Source organism: Ixodes scapularis, unplaced genomic scaffold (genome assembly GCF_016920785.2).
Source record: "Ixodes scapularis isolate PalLabHiFi unplaced genomic scaffold, ASM1692078v2 PGA_scaffold39__5_contigs__length_11793443, whole genome shotgun sequence".
Lineage (NCBI taxonomy): Eukaryota > Metazoa > Arthropoda > Arachnida > Ixodida > Ixodidae > Ixodes > Ixodes scapularis.
The window spans coordinates 1822027-1842908 of NW_024609867.1; the positions used below are offsets into that span (position 1 = coordinate 1822027).

General features: G+C 46.7%; 1 protein-coding gene across 1 annotated transcript; it reads left to right on the plus strand.

Moving 5' to 3' along the window:
* Positions 1–7018: 7018 nt before the first annotated feature.
* Positions 7019–18267, plus strand: LOC8037176 (3-oxoacyl-[acyl-carrier-protein] reductase FabG). The gene is made up of 3 exons (XM_029985827.2): positions 7019–7376; positions 17374–17576; positions 17863–18267. The coding sequence occupies exons 1-3, from the start codon at positions 7046–7048 to the stop codon at positions 18265–18267; spliced, it is 939 nt and encodes a 312-aa protein (XP_029841687.2). The 5' UTR covers positions 7019–7045.
* Positions 18268–20882: the final 2615 nt, after the last annotated feature.

Sequence of the window (20882 nt, forward strand, 5' to 3'; positions counted from 1 at the left end):
CGACTCTAGGCATGAAGTGAACTCGGGTCTCGGGTGTATAGGGTGTTTTATTTTCCTCTTCGTCTTTATTGTTTATTGATTTCAATCATATCGAATAATGAACACATTATATCACGCTGCGCTTGTATAAGTATTTGTCTTAGATTTCTTAACCTGACTCAGTACTAAAATCATTCATTTATCGAGGTAAATCTTCCAATATATTTTTTGAATGTGAAGGTAAAAAGACACGGAGATTGATGATGATGCAGACGCCAACGCCGCCCTCGAAAATTTTTTGAACATTAGAAATCAGCAGTTTGTCTGACATCCGCCAGGTAGCGCAACAAAACACCCAAACAGTCTTTAATTGTTTTTAAAATTAGTTAAGCTCTACACCTATTAAAAAACCAAAGCAAGATCATTCTGAGAATCTAATACATCGCAGTGTATATCTATTCCAAACAATAAATGTTATTAGATGCCAATAAATCTGTTTGATGTCCAAGAAAGATATGCGTCAAAAACAGGTAAGTTTGAAGGGCTCCTGGAACGTTATGACTTTGAAAATGAAAAAAGCCATCGTCCACCTCTTGGGCAACAATTATAGCTCTAAATGTGATAAAAGATTTTATCATTGTTTAATTATTTCCTCAGCGGCATTTGAAGTACCATGACTCGAAGCACAAAAAAAGTGCTACTTTTGGTATAAAATATCTAAACAAAAAAATTTTACAAAACATTAGATTTTTTTTCTACATATTACCAATCATAAGCACTACATCTGTAGCGAATTTCATTGTCCTAGCTCTCGTAATTAAAAAAATATTTGTGCTGAAAAATGTCAATTTTAGGGCAATATTTGGAGGGATGAAAAAAACAAAGTAGTGCAAATACCAAAAAAGTGTATCGTTACATTCTGCTCCGACATCATCGTAACAAAACTGCTATATTGGAACCGTGCTACCTTTAATGAATTGTTCATAAAACATGAACTAGCGGAGCAAGTGAGGGTCCGCGCCATCATATTCACAATGTTACAAATCCGCATGTACAGTAAAAACCAACACATACATAATATCAAATGAAAGAGCATTGCCTTTCGAATGACATCAATCCCACAAAACAGTATTTAAAAGGAGATGAGTAATGACCTGCCAAAAAGTACCTAAACTGCCACATTCAGTGGGACCGTGGCCTTAAGCTTTGCTATTACGTTGCGTATTGGGTGGCGTTTTTCGTCCTCTGCATGAACGTTGCAGACGCCATATGACAGCTTTCGTCATGTGTAGGTGCACCCATGGGTTTGACCTGTATCTATACTATATTTTCCATACTAGCAGAGTCACGTTGAGGCAATATTTTTAAATATTCTGTGCTGTTAAAGATGGCATATGTGTCGTATCTTTCTCTGGTCTAGAAAGAATAAAAAAAATTTGTATGCGCGTTGTGTCACTGACGCCTCAGCTGCGCAGGGACTGCCTTTCTTTGCGGACGTTTCACAAGAAAGTGATACCTACTGCTTAATAATATTTTGTATATGTTACAATTCAATATTGATGAAATAAGCGCTACATAACCATATCTTGTCTCAGCACTACAATATGAGCGTAAGGACATCAGTGGGAGTGCGTTGTTAGAAAGCGCGGGGGGGGGGGGGAGGGGGGGGGGGGTGGCGGGGGCGCTTTGGGGAAACCTCGCCCTCCCTAATGAAAAATCCTGCGCACGCCTATGAGTGGGACGATGATGTCGCCAGCGAACATCTCCCACGGGTAGTGTGACTCGCCTCGCGGTTTCGCTTTGTGGCAGGCTGCGCAGCTACGGGTGTATCGGAATATGTCCTGTCTCATGCCCGGCCAGGTCACGTCGCGACATAACTTTTGAAAGGTCTTGCTGCCGCTGTCATGACCAGCCAGAGCCGAATCGTGGAAGTATCCGATAAGCCGCCTCCGTAGCCTCCTATGTATCACCACCGTGAACGGAGAGTCGTTCTCCTCCTCGTCATTGATTGTTTGGTTGTACCGGAGCAATAAAATGTCTTGGCCCAGCAGGTATGAATGAAAATGTTTATTTACTTGACCGCCAGCGTTCCCGGCGTTGGTTGCCATTTCTGAAATTTTCCCCAACACCCGCTCACAAAAACCATCTGCCTTTTGGGCCTCGACAAGCTCTTCTTTGCTCACCACTTCACCCCAAGCCACGATCCTTTGTTCCATCGTGCGGCCTCCTAATGCTGCGACGAGCACCTGATGCATCGATCCCTCCCCGCTGTCTCCCTTATAAGCGGCTGCGCAGGAAACTCGTCTTTCGCAATCCTGGCTGCATCCCCTCCTTCAAACCACTATCATTGGGCCCCCGAGAAAGTGCGTCTGCAACCTTGTTAGTTGAGCCCTTTCGGTACATAGGAGATTCGCTGCAGGGTGAGAGGCAGAGCCCACCGAGCTGACCTCCTCCCCCCCCCCCCCCCCCCCCCCCCCCGACTCTTTCAACCTTTGAATCCAGGTTAGAGCGGCGTGGTCTGTCTAAATACAGGTCCAACTTCTTTAGAGCAAACATGACGGCCAGCCCCTAATTTCCGTGACGCTTTAATTGCGTTCTGGCGGCTTAAGGCTTCGACCGGCGAATGCCACCGGGCGTAGCTGTCCGTCATGTTTTGCAATAACACCGCACCGACGCCCGTAGTCGCTCGCGTCTGTCTCTACAACGAACGGACAGTTAAGTTCTGGCAGGCACAGGCTAGCTGTGGCGTCAGCGTCAATGTGCAGTGACGCTTCATATGCCCAAGCTGGTTGCATTTATAGCACCTGACCTGTCCCCTGCCAGACCGTCCGCCGCTACCACCACGCGGTGCAGTGTCGCGCTGGGGGCATTGTAGTTCCCGCGACCCTCGTAATGATTCACGACTCCGCGGTGGTCGGCTGTACCGCCTCCCCAATGGGAATGCGCCCTGGAAGAGCCCGCGTTGGCTGCTCTTCGCCTCTGTTCAAAAGCGAAGACATCCGAGGCGCGGGGCACAGCAGTTTTGCCACTCCTATTTCCTGTAACGGCCACGTACGGCGTACGTGAGTCGTCGCTAGCTCCCCCCCCCCCCTCGTCCTGTCCAGGCGCAACCCGGCTCCAGGGAGTATTTCGCGCGTGGTGGGGGGTGGTACTGAAACTCGGCGAGCGAGGTTGCCGGAGCGGTGCGCGCCTCTCTGGCAACTGTTTCTCGGTCAGCGAAACCACGTCCGCGCGAGCTTTTCCGGAGTATGCAGTTGATGTCATAAACTAGTTGCAGCATTTTGGAAGCCTCTCAGTAAGAAAACTCAGCTTGAGTAACAGGTTCGTTTTTATGATACCAAATTCTCCTCCGGAACAAGTTCGAAAGCCGGTAAGATGACAATAAATTATAGTACATTAAATAGAGTACATTAAATATAGCCTATGATCATGGTTCTCAAAAGCGTTTTAATGCAAAACCATTGCCTGTCTCATGGAGCGAGCTGACGTCATCAGTCTGATGTGCAAAAACGGCAGATAGTTTACTTCGGTTCCATTGGCTGGCGCGCATCGACAAGGCTCTCATTGGCCGTTGCGCTCGTCAGTTCCCACGACCGCTCACCCCATGGCGCTCCGTGTCCATGAGCGCGGAGCGTCCAAGGTCACCTGTAGAGCACACGCGCCGACCGGCGACGAAAACTACGCAGCAGACGAAAAAGCGAGCGGACAAGCGGCTTCAATGCTTTCGCATTCACAGCTCATAACGAATGCTTAGGTGTACCCTGAGCTTTTTAGAGCGCAGCTCTTAGGGGCCCGTTTCCGGCTTGAGCGGCGTCGCCGTCGGCGTCGGCGTAACCGCGCGGTGCATCATGGGAAATGTCCCATAATGCACCGCGCGAGCCCCCCACCAAGGTCACGTGACCTCGTGGGGGGTCACGTGACCCCCCGAAGTCACGTGACTCCCCTGAGGTCACGTGGCCCCCTCCTCGAGGTCACGTGACCCCCGCCAATGTCGCGTGACCCCCCGATGACGTCATCGTCACTGATGACGTCACCGGCATCCACATCGTCATCGTCATCATCACTGATGACGTCACCGGCATCCACATCGTCATCGTCATCATCACTGACGACGTCACCGGCATCCACATCGTCATCGTCATCACTGATGACGTCACCGGCATCCGCATCGTCATCGTCATCATCACTGATGACGTCACCGGCATCCACATCGTCATCGTCATCATCACTGATGACGTCACCGGCATCCACATCGTCATCGTCATCATCACTGATGACGTCACCGGCATCCGCATCGTCATCGTCATCATCACTGATGACGTCACCGGCATCCACATCGTCATCGTCATCATCACTGATGACGTCACCGGCATCCACATCGTCATCATCACTGATGACGTCACCGGCATCCACATCGTCATCGTCATCATCACTGATGACGTCACCGACATCCGCATTGTCATCGTCATCATCACTGATGACGTCATCAGTGACGTCACTGATGTCGTCACCGGCATCCGCATCGTCATCGTCATCATCACTGATGACGTCATCAGCGACGTCACTGATGACGTCACCGACATTCGCATCGTCATCGTCATCATCACTGGTGAAGTCATCAGTGACGTCACTAATGACGTCATCGGTACCCGCATCGTCATCGTCACTGATGACGTCATCAGTGACGTCAGTGATGACATCATCGGCATTGGGGGTCACGTGACCCCCAAGGTAACGTGACCCCCCCCCTGGTTAGTTTAACCCCCCCCCCCCCCCAGTGCCCTTCCCTCCTCCTCAAGAGCTGCGCTCTAATTCGGCGTTACAGGGAGTTGTAAGCGGCTTTCATTTTTTTTTTTATTCTATTTCCGGGGCTAGCTGTCTTCGTCAATTTTTTTCATTCTGGTCTATAAGACACCCACTATTGTTTTAGTAAGAAAATATAATAGTGCTATTGCCTTGAAGCTCTGGAAATACGCGGACCATTCTTCAAGTTTCCAGATGCCTAGTTTGCAATAATATCCATGGCGTAGTTACGAACCTTAAATTAAAACGTGTTGGTTCATGTGTTAAAGGGGCCCTGCAAGGATTTTTTTACTGCTTTTCAATTTGCACCGAATCTGAGCTCCACTGAACGTAGTAACTTAGTGAAACTTTTCTTTTGTCGAAATTCGTTTTATTTTAAAAGTTATAGGCAAATTAGAATTACAAAAACAAGCAAAAGATAACCTCCCTCATGTCGTCCTTGGTGGCTTTAGTGGCCGTGAACTAGAGGAGGGGTAGTGAGCTGATGAAGCGCTCACGGCTGCCGCACTCCGTGTCGACTGCGCGAGAGGGCGCCACTAAAGCATGTTATGGATAGGCTGTATGCAGCGGGTAGCCAGAGCGGCTCTCATTGCATTTGCTGCGCGGTTAAACACTAATTCGGCATGACACTTCATTGGCCTCAAATGACACTAAACATAAGACCGTAAATGTAAACGATCTCTGCGCAAGAACGTAAAGATCAGTACAAAATGGGAGCCACTTCGCGCTGCCATACCGCGAAACGGCCAAACCGCAAAACAAAGCTGCACGCCAAAGGCCTTCGGAACGCCCGGAGCCGGTCGGATCCTCCAGTCCGTAAACGACCGCAGCGCCGCCACTTACATCCGGGACCTTTCCGTGTCGGCACCTGATCCCACTACTCCTTTCTAGTATGCGCCGCCTTTTCCACCGCTTGGTGGCGGGTATGTTGACGGGTCATTTCTTGTTTCCGTACTTTATAATCTGCATTTGTTTATTTTCTGATCTAAAATACCGAACAAAAACTAATTTCATACATAATTGAAACGGTTCATGACACTTGTATTTGGTATCTCGACTAAAAAAAAAAGATTTTAGCAGTTTTGACCAGTAGTAAGCGCAGGACCAAAGACGTCACATATCACGCACGCCCTTTAGGTACCGCGTGTCGCCCTCGTCGGTGGAGGAGGTTTCCGCGTCGTCCGGTTAAAATATGACGCACTGATATTTAGTTACTCTCTCCGTTCCCGCTCGCTTGCCCGAACCCCAAGAGACGTGGAAACCGCAAAAAAGGTAGACGCTTAAATAGGATTGCAGGGCCCTTTTAAGCCGCCTTCACTCGTGCGAACGCCGAGAGATGGCGAAACTTTGCAGTTGCCAGTAGAGTTCCTGTATAGGCTCCCTAAGGGAGCCAGAGTTGCGCGTCTGTTTTCCATGTGCTGCCGCGCCGCTATTCGCCAAGATCCGATCACGTGAGTAGCCTGATCAAATGCCGTGCAAGAAAGTAGACGTTGCGCGTGCCCCGGCGTACATTCCCCTGCTTTTGAGCGCGCCGCGCCCTTCAAACACGCGGCACCGCTATTCGCCGAATTCAGTCACGTGAGGAGCAGGATAAACATGCCGTGCAGGAAAGGCGGCGCTACGGGAATGAACGCGCAATTTTTGCTTCCGTAGGGGACCTATACAGGAACTGTAGTTGCCAGCATGGTAATATAATGTGTAATAAATGCATTAATCTGTCCGGGTAAATCAAGCCTCGAGCGATTAGTGACCTTGTCTGCGCATATTGGCGACTACTATATACACGAAATGGGTGTGCACGTCGGCTTTTGATCCAAAAGATATTCCTTTCCTCCACCCCCCCCCCCCCCCTTACCTCTGCCACCTTCGTATAGAGCAGGGCGTTACGCGGATACGAGCCTTGAGATACTTCGGTTATTAGCCGCTATTGGCTAAAACACTCGTCTATATACAAGAGTGAGCGTACGGTGCGATCTTTCCATAAGATGAAGGGCGCTTTTACTTATACACAAAAATCAGCTATACGAACACTTCACAGCTGCTTCATGTAATGCCAGCTTTCTCCGTTTCCGCTTCCAAATAGTCGACGATGCCGCTTTGTTGGCATTCTCCTTGAGTCGAATACGTAGGAGGATTGGTGTTGTTTTCCCCATCTGCTTAAAGGTCGTATGAGAGATAGAAAAGAGCAAGCGAATAAAACGCTATTTGATCGGTAACTCAGCTTTTTTCTGTAACGTGTTCACAGACCTTGAGCGTTCTCACCATGTCAAAGATTCGCCAATATGTTTTCTCGCTTGTCCTTTGCTGCATAATTACGGGACGTGCGTCGAATGCTGATGATTTTGCTGGTTCACATCCGTCGGAGTCACGCCCGAAAAGTGAAAATGAAAAAAGCGAGACAAGCAAAAAGTCAGAATACGATCCTGGAACCTCCTCCCTGGAACTGCAAGGTCGGCTGGCACTTGTGACTGGGGGAGCTAGCGGCATTGGCCGTAGCGTCGCCATGGTCCTCGCACGTGAGAACGTCACCGTCATTGTAGCTGACATCAATCAGACCGGAGGAGCGCAAACTATCAAATATCTAAAAATGTTAAGTAAGTCAAACCTTTTGAAAATATTTCTGTGGGTAGAAATGTTTTTTTACATTTTAAAATAGTGTAAGAATACTCTTTTCCAGAAATTAAAATACGGAAAGTTAACTCCTCTAATTATTCATTTATTTTAGCCGTTATGTAGCTTTGATGTGTGTATGTTTCCCCCCCAGTGTGCAGGTACCCTGCTGCACAGAATTTAAATACATTATATATCTCTTGAATTTCGGCTCTCGGCTACAAGCACCCTCGTAATTTTGCGGGCTTAGTAGTTGCAACATTTGATCATTTTTTGTCCAATGTAGGTATGACTAAGGTGATTATGGCATAGTACTTGTGATAGTAAAATGTGGATAGAACAAAAGAGGTGTCCTGTACGAGTACAACCGAACTGCTGCGCAGAAAACGCTCGTTCTCGTGTCTCGCTTTCACGAAACTGACTGTCATCTCCATACGGGTTTCCCCCGGTAGTGGTAGTTCTGTTCATGCGGCACTGATAGGCAGTTAGCCTTCGTAGAAGTAGAGCTATATGCGAGGCGCGTGAACGGTGTCTTGATCCATTCAGCGATGGTCCCTACACGGAATTGGGGTTTGAAAATTCACCTCTTAGCTTACGGCGGAAAGGCCACGGACGATGTAGGATGGGCCGACCAAATTTTTTTTTTAAGTTTTTGTATTTTTTTGTTTGGCGAATCGATGCATTTAGCAAGACCAGGTCACCAACATTATAGGACACAGGTATGTTAGTGTCCGTGTGGCGCACGTTGTTGTCTTTATAACAACATTGTTATTTATTGCAACGATTTGAAGCCTTTAGGGGTTAGAGAGGAGGTGGGTACAACACATTAGTACAAAATATATTGAGCATTGCTCACAACAGCGTGCACTACGCTAACGTATCGAAAAATGCTGGATTGCATAGTGACACTTAAGAGTGGTCTTGATTGGCGATACTTGTTCGACGGAAAAATTAAAGTGGAAAATACGGTTTCACTTTAAGCGAGTTCGTGGAAGATGAGAACTTAAACGCGTGTATATAAGGTGGTTATGTGGCCCAAATTGACAAGTTTGGACCGCTCGGTCCTAACTTATCGACGCCCAGGACTCCCGCCCTTGCGTACCCCCGTACCCATAGAAACGCTAAAACGTTTTATTCACGTGTTTGTTGTTTTGAACCCATCCCCAATATTCCCACCTGATTACTTCCGCCATAGGCTAAACAAACCATGCCGAACTGGAGTCTGCGGGGTGGACTTCCGGTAAGCCGACTGAATGAGTGGACCTTTTCCGAGAAGAGTTCTGCGCACGCGCGAGCGCCCGATGCCAAGCGGCGGAAGTCGGAACGAAAAATCGAGGAAATTCGGAAGGCTGTATATCAGCGAGTAGAACACGCAACTGCAGCATATATATAATTGTGTTACACAAAAAAAGAACGTCGACGGAAAGGAAAACACGACGCTTGGGTGGACGCCACGGATATCCCTCTTTAAAGTCGCGTTGGGCAGGCGCCGCTGCTCAGAGAGTGAAGAAACTGGTAGCGTAGCTCCCATTAATGATTGGTAGCTCAGATAGGTCACTTCCTCGATTTTTAGTTCGTGCAGCCACCGCCTGGTGCCGTCGGTATGTGGAAAAGGTCCATTGGGTACTCTGGGGAACATTCAGTGACATTTCAAGTCTGATTGAGCGCCTGCCGAGAGCGGGCTTTCCACAGAGCGCATTTGTTGAGATGGCGGACTGCTTACTCAAAAAGCTAATTGCTATCTCCGTGCCTCCATCCTATGAAATATTTCTCGAGTTTCACATTTTGAGACGCGGCGCTATGCAGTGGCAGCTCGACCTGGCACCTTGAAGTCCCTCTCTTGAGCAGCTTTACTCCGCCTTCAGATATTTGAAACTTTCATTCCTTGTTTCCAGAGTCGTGAAATATCGAGTTTATTTGTAATCTTAAAATCTGAGTGTTCGCCATTCAGTGCGAGAGTGAACGACATATATTCGTTTTTCCCTAACAGCGAAGGAAAATACAAAAACAGGGCTCGCCTCAATGAAAATTCGAGGGTATTTACGATGTCGCTTAAGGTGCGTCACAGCGACAGCAGATCGGTGCTAGCGTTATTCGCTGTAATTCTGACGTCGTTGTCGTGCTTTCGCCACCCCCTTAGCTTGATTCTTAGGATTTTCACGCCATTTTTGCATCTTACTATTCCACTCCCGTTCCTTATCCGTACTTGGTCTACGATGAGCCTCTTCAGCGCGCCGTGAATGATAATCATGGTATTCGGGCTGGCTGTATAGGTCTACCCTTGGGACGTCATATTTAGTAAATCCCTCACCCGCTCCACGCGACAAACCAATACCACCTTGAAAGCAAGGTATGATGCGATCTTTAGTTGATCTCTGACCCTCTCCGAGTGGCAAACATGGTGGACTTCAGTGAGTGAGGTTGCAAACCAGGGGACGTGTCTGTCTTCACATCCCAGCGTGCTAGCATGGCGCTCGTTGTGAGAGGCTGCGAGATTCTCCGGCGACTATGCTGACGGGAGCTAGGCGGCGCTGTGTAGATCCACTAGTGATGACGTTTTGGAGGAAAGGCGCAGAACTTGTCTTCTCGGTAGTATTAGTTGGCTACCAGCTAATACCAGTTAAGAGACAAGGCCTGCGAATGACGTGATCATTAGGGGATCCCCGATCCACCCCAAGCGGCAAACATTCTGAAGCTCGACGGGAGACGCCGCAAATCCGCAGATACATCCGCCTTGGCGTTGCCGCATGGTAGCTTCACGCCCGTTGTGAGATGCTGCCCTTCGCGCTGACGGCGAGGCTGAAGCAAACTGGCGGCGCTCCGCAGATACGCCAGTGATGCCGTTTAGAGGTGGATGGGCAAGCCTCGTCTTCTATGCTGTATTGGTCGACTACAGTTGATAGCACCTAGAGGACAATGCCTGCGCATGACATGATCGGTAGTAGATCCCAACCCGCTCTAAACGGCGGACTCTCCCATGCTGGACGACAGACGCCACAGCGCGACAGACGCGTCCGTCTTGCGGTCGCCATGTGTTAGCGTTGAAATAGCGAGACGCGCTGGCGTCGATTCTCGCGCCGGCTACGCGGCACTGCATATATTCACTAAAAAAAGTAGTAGTAACGTTTGGTGATGGTTTCGGTTTGCGTTTGAATATAGTGGTAACGTTTGGGGGTGGGGGGTGTAGGCATTAGCTTTTAGATCGTATTGCTACAGTTATACAAGGTGAGACTGGCTGAACGTCTTTTCAACAGATATATTTAAGGAGCTCGAGTGACAGAAAAGCCGGCGTTGGTGTTGTTGTGACGGGAAAATCCTGATTGGTCGGTATGGTCATGATGTCAAAGCCACATGACCCCGCGCGGGAATTTAAAAGAACCTACAACGCTAAGGTGGAACGTGACGTCACGAGTGGAATAAATTGATTATAAAACAGGATATGTAATGCGAATTAGAGGTCGCTGCGTGTCTCGGATAATTTCAATTTATTAAGTAATTCTTTTGATTTAAATATAAACGTGAAGAATTTTAGGCGAGATTCGAACCAGCGACCCTTCGGTTGACTGGGCCACACAGACACTTTTCTTTTCTTTATTTCTAGGCCACAGAGACGCGCTTACAGGGCCTGCATGTCTGCGTGGATGCTTGCACGGCTTGAGAACGAGTGGGAGTTTTCATGCTTAGCTATCGCGTTCCACTCTTAAAGGGGCCCTGCAATGACTTTTTGACAGGTTTTAATTTGCACCGAACCTGAGCGCACTGAACGTAGTAACTTAATCAAACTTTTCTTTTCTCAAATTTCGCTTTATTTTAAAAGTTATAGGCGAATTAGAATTACAAAAACAAGCAAAAAATAACCTCCTTCATGACGTAGTAGGTCCTGGCTTGAGTGGCGATGAACTAGAGGAGGGGTAGTGAGCTCATCGAGCGTTCACGGTTGCAGCACTCCGGGTCAACGGCTCGAGAGGGCGCCACTAAAGCATATGTTGGATAGGCTCTATGAAGAGGGCGGCCGGGGCGGCTCGCATTGCATTTGCTGCGCGATTAAAGACTATTTCGGCATAACACTTCATTGGCCACAAACGACAGCAAACACGGGGTAAAGATCACTTCAGAACGGGAGCCACTTCGCGCTGCCATACCGCCAAATGGCCAAATCGCCAGCAGGGCCCGCGCCGAAGGCCTTCGGAACGCTCGGAACCGGTCGGATCGTTGAGCCGGTATACGACCGCAGCGCCGCCGCGTACATCCGGAGCTTTTCTACGCTGGCCGTTCGTCGTAGCCTCCTCCCACTAGTTCTTTCTAGTATGCGCCGTTTTTTCCGCCGCTTGGTGGCGGGTATGTCGACGGGTCTTTTCTTTTTTCCGTACTTTATAAACTGCATTTGTTTCTTTTCTGATCTAAAATACTGAACAAAAACTTCTTTTATAAATAATTGAAACGGTTCGCGCCACTTATATTTTGTATCTCGACTACGAAAAAGCTTTTAGCGGCTCTGACCAGTAGTAAGCCTAGGACCAAACACGTCACAATTTGCGCGCTTTCGGTACCGCGGGTCGCCCTCGTCGGTGGAGGAGGTTTCCGCGTCGTCCGGTTAAAATATGACGCACTGATATTTAGTTACTCTCTCCGTGCCCGCTGGCTTGTCCGGACCCCAAGAGACGTGGAAACCGCAAAAAAGGTAGACGCTTAAATATGATTGCAGGGCCCCTTTAAAGACGAAGCTTAAGCGTCCTCTTGTAATTCTTGAAACGACCGGCCTCCAGCACGCCCTCATCGGCTTTCGCTGTCCTTGGGACGCGAGTGCGCTTTTGAGGCTCACGAGATGCCAAAACATTAACTAAAAAAGAAAAAAAACATTACACTACAATAAAAGTTTGGCTCTTATTTTATAATCTAACGTGATCAGTGGAGCATTATATCATCGGACACCCCAATATCTTGTTAAAAAAGGCACGAAAGGGGATTTTAGAACAAAATACACGATTAGCAAATCGCATCTGGTGGTTGCTGCTAAAAGCCTCGTTTATAATGTCCGTCTAACAACATTGACAGACAGTGACAATGCCTGTCTCGCCTAGAACTATGCGGAGAGCGAGTTCGTCTGCTTCATAAGCAGGGGTTGCGGTGACATCGAAACGCCGAGCTCTGACTGGATCTGGTTGAAAGTCTAGTGGGTAGACCTCGAAGCAGCTATCACTGAGGTCTACTCCCCATCCCTCCATCAGATCCAATCAGAGCTCGGCGTTCTGATGTCAGATGCAACCCCTCCCTATCGAAAAGAACAGCTTAAGCTGGTCCCAGCTTTAAGCAAGGTGATTGCCCCAGCATGCCCAGCTTGGCATGCTGGTCATGTCGGTTGATCTGGTCATACTGGTCACGGTGGTTGATCTAGTTATACTGGTCATGGTTGTTGATCTGGCCCCAGCTTCAAGCTGGGTTATTGCCCCAGCAAGCCCAGTTTGGCATGATGGTCATGCTGGTTGATCTGGTCCCAGCCTCAAGCCAGGTTATTGACCAGCATGCCCAGTTTTGCATGCTTGTCATGCTGGTTAAACTGGTCATGCTGGTGGACTTCCCAACCAATTTCACCTGTTTAAATTAATACAGAGGATAAACAAGCCAAGATTTTTAGAAATGCGAACTCGGCATTCAATTTATTATTTTCGTACTTGCGGCCGCCTCACATGAACTCAGATGCTACATATACTCGGCGCTGACACAGTACTAATCGACGCACAGACAAAGGTTCTCGGTGCAAAGCCAACAATGTTAATAAAACCAGATTGCTTATCTCTCAACACGAAAAATACTAGACACACGCCAAAAACATGGCATAGCAAAAAAAAAAAAAATACTACATGGATGAGAGAAGCAAACCTGGGACCCGCCAGTGATGGGGGCGAAGCAGCGACTTGCGTGGTCAGCAGAGGCGAGGAAATGTGTGTGGCTTGGATGGCATTGGCGATACTCCTCGGCACCACCGTCATTCACGAGCACACACACGTTGGAAGACACGAAGCGACGCCTCAGTCGCGACGTCCGACATCCTCTCGCGCTGAGCGCACTGCCGCTCGCTGTCTCCTCAAAACCCGCTTCGCTTGCACTGTCGTTCAAGTAGTCTCCAAACAACGCGCACACAGCCGTCCCTTCGAAAATCTGCCCAAGATAGGCAAACGCGTCTGAAATTCTCCGTTCCTAAGACTCTCTCTCTCTCGCCTTTCTCGCACAAAAAGGTAGCTTGCAGCGCGCCCGACGCGCTCGGTCGTCTACCAAAAACGAGAGGACAAAGAACAGGACGTGGCCTCGTTCCAGCCTAAGCCGACCTTGGCGCTCGCGTTCCCAGCAATGCCAGTTCGGCTATCTCTAGCCGACCTAGACGTGCACGCTCCCATCATGACCAGCTTGACCACCACGGTTATTAGTTCGACCAGATTCACCAGCTTTTCTCCCAGCATGACTAACTTGTCTGCCAGCTTACCCACATTGGCTCCATGGAAAACAAGTTTGACCCGTTAGGACCAGACTGGCTCCCAGCTACACCAGATTGAATCTAAAACCAGATTCTAGTTAGACCATGCTGGTTTTTGCTTAAACCAGACTGGCCAGCTTAAATTCTAGCTTGCCCAGCCTAAACCAGCTTGATTGCCAGTTAAACCAGTTTGACTACCAGCAGGGATGGGCAAAATACACGCAAATATGTATCGAAATACAAATACAAAATACTTCGTCAAAAATGTATTTAATTACAAATCTAATTACACTTCCAAAAAAGCATTTAAGTACAAGATACAAGTACAACCAAATGTATTCGGTCTCCTTCAAATACTTTTTTAAATACATTCCTCAAATTTTGCGTCAGCGACTTCAGGGCACCTGCAACGGGTTTCTGGGTATCTCATTTTAATTTTGCATCGCACACTCGAGAGTTAGTGTGCGAGGCTCTATAGTAACGTAATAGAAATGTAATCACAAAAAAAATGTGATCAGCTTGGACGTAATAGGTGAAAAAAGTACAGAGCTTCAAGCAGCTTTTTTGTCGATTACATTTCGGTATAGACCAATAAAGAACCGAGACGACCAAGACGCGCAGCACTAGCTAGAGAATTTTTTATTGTTGCAACTCGCTCCAGTTACGAAAATCTGGACGACCCGCGCATTTAGAATGATTCAGGCAAAAATATGGATGAAAATCAGGCTGGAAAGCATCACAAGTTGTCACAGGCACTTATTTAGCCAGTCTGCCTGTGAACGTCGATTTCGTCACTATTTTTGTCCTGGACTAGCACCGTAATCACAGTCACTAAACGCTTGTGCTTGATTGAGAGACACTGCATCCGGTGCAGAACGTAGTTTTCTTCCTGCTTTGGACACGTCTTAGGATGAGCAAAATGAGTCGTGACAATAAATTTGAGGGATGTATTTTCGCTCCCAAAAATTGTATTTAATTACAATTGTATTTGAAATACCCACGTTTTAGTATTTAAATACAGACGTCAAATACATTGCGCAATTTGTAATTAAATACAAATACAAAATACACAAAGTATTTGAAATACGTATTTCAAATAGTTGTATTTGAAATACTGCCCATCCCTGATTGCCACATTGACCAGATTGACCATCTTAGTTCCCAGCTCGGCCAGTTTGATTTTCATGCTGGTTTTTCCAATAGGTCTGTGCAAGAAGCAGAGGAACTGGCACTCCGCATTGCTCTACTGGGGCCCCATGAATACAAGCATGTACAGCGTGCGCGTGAGCGTAGCTTAGGCAAACTTGTGAAATAAAGCATATGTCCGCACAACCAAAGACATGGCAACGGCTAGATGCCCTGCTTCCAATCGTCTTCTCGACGTCAGTCTCGCCGGAAGTTCGCTCGCCCCGAGACACGCTACGTCGCAATTGCGCCGGATGTCACAGGCTTTCCGGTGGCTGCTCTCCGAGCGCTTCACATTGAGCCCCATCATAAATAAAATTACAGCCATCAGGCTCAAAATAAAACGTGTGATTGTCATTTACAGATATTGCAGATAATATTTCTCTATTTTTGAATACGACAGGTATATTCCAAATTTCTAGGAAGCATCCCTTTACTATTCTTAAAATCGTTACTTTGATAGATCATTTGTTATAACGATTGACTCTGGCTGAAACGATTGCAGTCGCTGGACCGAACCCGCCTACACAAAATATTTTTTTTTTATATAAATTTATCCGGGGTGGCGGACAACTTTCATGGTGACGGGTAGATAATATTGTCGAATTGACGACAAATAAAAGAGAAAACAGACGAAACCTGAACAAGACACTAATTCTTTCTTAGAATGATATTGTTCCTTTGTCTCAGTTTCCGGGGATATGGCATAGCTCAGTTTGTTGAAGCGATCGCTGTCCCATTTTGATGAAGACGCTAACGACACTGGTTTCAAACCTGACCGATGACCCAGCCGTTAGTGGTCCGGGAGTGCAGCGAGGAGCGAGAATCAGCTACACCAGCTTTGTGGAAGCAAAGTTGGCGTAGCATATTCACTTCATCCATCGACGCCAGATCGAACGTCCTTAGTCTCGCCGTCAAATATCTTCTCCTTTTTGGGGTAGCCAATTCAAATATGTATTTTTGTAAGTTTTTCTGGCCGAATAAAGCCAATTCGAACTCATCGTTAAAAAAGTCTAACGCCATTATTTCCATCAAGATCGTATGCTCCTTTAGTAGATAAACTTTTCACTCACAGTTGAGAAGCCGCCACCACATTTAGCACTCCAGTTCTTGCGAAACGAGACGAAATATGTTTCGTTCCGCAAAGTTAGCTTCAGGCTATTTCTAAAACGGGAAATGTTCTTCCTTCAATTGCGTTAAATTACCAAACACTCCTTCCCCCCCCCCCCCTCCCGCTGCGCCCCCCCCCCCCCCCCCCACACACACACAAAAGGAAAAAAAAAGCATGCCTGCTTTTAATTGTTTACGAAGCCATTGCGCATTTCCGTTGCCAGACGCGCGAGCTGTACCGACCGCTTGCAAACGCGGTTCTCTAAAAACCTTTTCATAAAAACACAAGTCCGAGCTTCCGATCCGAAGTACCGATCGTTTGGTCTATCGACCGTGCCTTATGCCGGCTCCCTAAAACTCACTATGACGTACATTTGACCTGACCCACAAACCTTCGCACTAGTAAAATGCAATTGCGGGGTTCCCACATAGAGGGTGCCAGCGCACCAGTGTGTTCTCTCGTCGTAATTGATTTTAAGGTTTTAAGGCATTCAGTTCTAAGGAATCACGAGTGTGTGAACGGGTCTTAAGGTTGAAAATATAAAGACAGAAGTTGCGTTTAGGGAAGCAGTGTTTGCGGAAATTATGCTAAAATAGCCAAAATAATGTTATTTTCAAGAAACCACACGAACGAGAGAGACAGGGAGATAGAAAGAGAGCGAGAGAGAGTGATAGAGGAGAGAGTTAGGTTTATCAATTTAACTTGTTTTATTACTTTACGACAGATCCCTATTAAGGAAATAGGTCTGGAATGAGTAGAAGGTAGCTCATTACCTTATTTGTGAAGAAGGACCACCTTTCAACTCCGTGGCAGTGTAACATATTGTTATTGACTGATGAAAATGTGCTACATAAATGAAACTTGCATTATTTGGGGATTCTAATAAATTAGGGGTCATTTTTTAGGTGTTACGAAAAAAGAGTAAAGAAATACGTTACTAGTTACTGTATATTTGAATAATGTATATTTAGGCTTAATTAGTGAGCACTACAAAACCAGAGACACATTTTTGTACGATTATATGTGATAATATATTTTTCAAGTTACAGCCTTTAGTGGAAGTCTGAACTATTACTAAAAGCGCTTACTCTGATATTTCTTTTTTTCTGACAAACGTTTTGACAAGGATTCTAAAGTTGGAGGAGCGTGCTAATACCAATTTCAGATAGTATTTTTTCTATGTTTGAGCGCTATAATCTTCCTTTGTTTTCAGGCAGTCACCTCAAACACAAGGCGATCTACGTGGATGTTCGAAATTCAACTTCGGTAGAATTTCTCATCAAATGCATAGAGCTGGAGTACAGCAATATGACCATCAGCATTGTAGTGAACAGCGCTGGCATTTTGCATGAGATTACACCAGTCGTCAATCTAGCTGACGAAACATTCAATGACGTCATCAGCACCAATCTTAAGGTAAATTGAAGTGTTATAACATTTTCATATATCTCGAGGGAATCTGTCTATGTTTAGAAGAAACAATAAATTAGCACTAAATTTCATTTACATCTATTTTTAGTGCAATATCATGCGTACTAAATGTTTTGTTTTCAGGTTACAATTATTTGTTTGCCCCTCATGTGCCGCCTAACAGGTGTTTTGAGCATATGTTATTTGTGACGTGGTTATGATTGCTTCAGATCTTCGCTAACCCCCTTCGCTGGGCATACCCGGTATTTTATTTAAACGTTTTTGCTTTCAGGGTACTTTTCTGGTGACCAAAGAAGCGGTGAAGCACATGCTAGCTCGGAATGTCACCGGAGCAGCTATCGTGAACATTGCGAGCATACTCGGCAAGGGTGGCTTTCCAGGACTCTCCGCCTACACAGCCTCCAAGGGTGGTGTCGTTGCGTTCACCAAGGCCGTCGCCGTTGAACTGGTTACAAGGGGTATCCGGGTTAATGCGATTCTGCCCGGCCTTACCAACACTCCCATGATTCGAAAGTACGGAAACGATACTATAAGGGAGAGGCTGGCGAAGATGATTCCTCTGCAGCGTATTGCGGAGCCACTCGAAATCTCGGAAACAATTGTGTTCATGTGCAGCGTGAAAGCATCCTACATGACTGGATCTACAGTTGATGTTGCGGGAGGAAGCATGCTATGATTCATTATTGCGACAAATAAACTCCTGAGTATCTCGCTTAGAAAAATAATGGAAAGGCGTTGCTTTGTTTTTGAGTGTAAGGTTTTTACCGAAATATTATAGCCGCCTCTGTGGCTCCGAAGAAATGCGCCGTGCAACCGATCTTCACATGGCCAGTCCGAATCTCGGCCGAGGTTCACGCAACATGAAAGAAGATTATTGCGCAAAAAGCGCCATGTCACTGAGATTTCGGTTGCGCGTCATAAATGTTCTAAACTTATCCCAAGTCCTCCGCTCGGGCGTTCATAATGCCTTTCTTTGGTCTAGAACGTAAAACTTTCACTCTTTGATTTATCATAAAAGTATAAATGCAGAAATATGCTTGACGTGAGTAAAAATAAGCCCACAAGTAACTGTTTGGGATATTTAAAACACAGCTTACGTACGTGATCAATTCTATTAAATAAAAACTAATTCAATTTCTAATAAAAAGAAAAACAAAGAACGCAGCGACAGTGTGGATAAACGCAGTTTCAGATCTTGGTGATATTTTTTGCGGTGTTAGTAAAACGATACCGTGGAATTTAAATGCTCGCAAAAACTGCGCCTCCTCTGCCCGTTAAGTGCAGAAGCGGTGGTGTACCCGCTCATATTTAAAACCTGGACTAGCGTATATTTCGGAAAATTTCCAAGCAGCATTTTGTCTACATCGCAGCACGTTTTCGCCGAAAAAGAACACGGTGGCCAGTATTTGGTCTGTTCGCTTCAGCCTAGAGCTGATTTATCCCGAGTACGGGTGAATAATGTTTGTTATTCTATTTCAGTTTCTACTTGCATACAAAACAATCGATTGCATGTAAACGGTTATTTGGGCCAGTCATGCTGCATTTCATTGGCTCCATTCCGGTCTCGAGAAGCGTGAGGGTATAAGAGTTACACCATCCAAACCTGAAAGTCTAAATATAGATATCTAAAGGGTTGAAGGACTAAAAGGTGTGGGTCTTGTGCTTGAAGAGCTTAGGGAGCATAACTGGGTAAAGCCGTTTGATAGGCTGACGCGGTCCTAAACCATATAAGGGCAGAAACGCTACTGTCTCTAGGGCTGTGAAATCCCTGCATGTGTCGAGATAACTATTGTTTAATTTTCAGTTGGATTGGAGTCAAATAGGAAGCATAGAGTAAAAAGTCTGTCGCCTGTTCTGCGGCAATTGATGCACGTTTGAACGAATGTGTTTATGGCTGGATTTTATGCAAAAATGTTGACGCTCAAGTTTGTCAAAAAAAGCATTACACGCAGACCAAGGTAACTGAAGATATACAAAGCGCATAACACGCAACACATTGTCATCCAAAGTATACAGAAGGTATACTTAGCCATAATATTTCTTATATTTATAACTGAATACAATTAATCGTAATATGCGGGATTCTTCATGAAGCTCCATAGAAACCCAACCCAACCCATCCGTTCCCCTGTAGGAGCTATTTTCTCGGTGCTACAGAGAGGTGATGAAAGAGAGCGCCAACAGCTGGACTGAGCAGTATGTAGCCGAGGGTCGCTTGCGGCACACTTAGTCCACAGGAGACGATCGGCGTCAATTTATACTTAGTGCAGCCTAATTAATCCAGATGCGACCATAGACAGCATCTAGTCAGCAGCGACCGTTGGCGGCCAGTCATACTTTGTTCGCCGTTGAGAGTCGACGGCGAGTGATACTTAGTTCAGCATACCTAGGCAGCGGACGACCGTTTGCTGTAAGACATACTTAGTCTAGCACACTTATATCACAGGCGACCGTCGCCGGCGAGCTACACGTAAGCTCAGTTCACATGATGCCCATTTGCTTGCGAATCATCAGCTGTGGAGCCTCAGCATTTACCGCGCATTATTTCTTTGCCGCACGAGCGGTGGCGCAATTGTAACCCCAGTATACTTAGTTCACAGCCGACAGTTCGCTGCAAGTCACACTTAGTCCAGCGTACTCAGTCCAGAGCCGGCCGTCGACGCACGCAGGTAGCTTCCGAATGACAAAGTTTAGCTCCTCGCGTGGAGTCACAACATCTCAGGATGGGTCATAACCCAACAAAATATAGCATTTGTCACACGTAGGCTGCGCGTGCACGCTCAAGGCTCACGAGAGCCCAAATTATTATTGAAAACAGAAAGCCTGCGCTAGAGGCAGGGCAGCTGAAAACGTCCAGAGCTGCTACCATAATCCTGCCAGTGACTATACCGATGGCAGGCTAACAATGCAGGCATCGAATGAATAATAGGATGCCTTGATGTCTTTCTGTTTGGTGGTAACATTACTTTCGGTAACCGATGCCGACAGTGCGTGCTTAGAGGGCAATAACAAAAAAAATAGCTAGAAAAGAAATTCCGTCCTGGTACAAGTTAAAGTTGTTGGTCCTCCCGGTGGTGTAGGAGGCAGGTTCCGCAAAGATGGTCTGGAGCGTGGTGGCACGAACGTCGCTGAGCAACGAGTCGACTCACAGCTTGTAGAGAGCTATGTGCATTTATTTACACTAGTTACAAGTCTTAACTTGGGAGACAATCCTGCCTCGTCTAAAGTCTCGACCCCTGTCCCCAATTTCTCTCAATCAAATCCAAAGTCCGAATCCCCCAAATACTCTCC

Coding starts and splice junctions, on each gene's coding strand:
- LOC8037176 (XM_029985827.2), top strand. CDS start 7,046: ATGTCAAAGATTCGCCAATATGTTTTCTCGCTTGTCCTTTGCTGCATA. Junction 7,377..17,373: donor CAAATATCTAAAAATGTTAA/GTAAGTCAAACC, acceptor CTTTGTTTTCAG/GCAGTCACCTCAAACACAAG. Junction 17,577..17,862: donor TCATCAGCACCAATCTTAAG/GTAAATTGAAGT, acceptor TTTTGCTTTCAG/GGTACTTTTCTGGTGACCAA.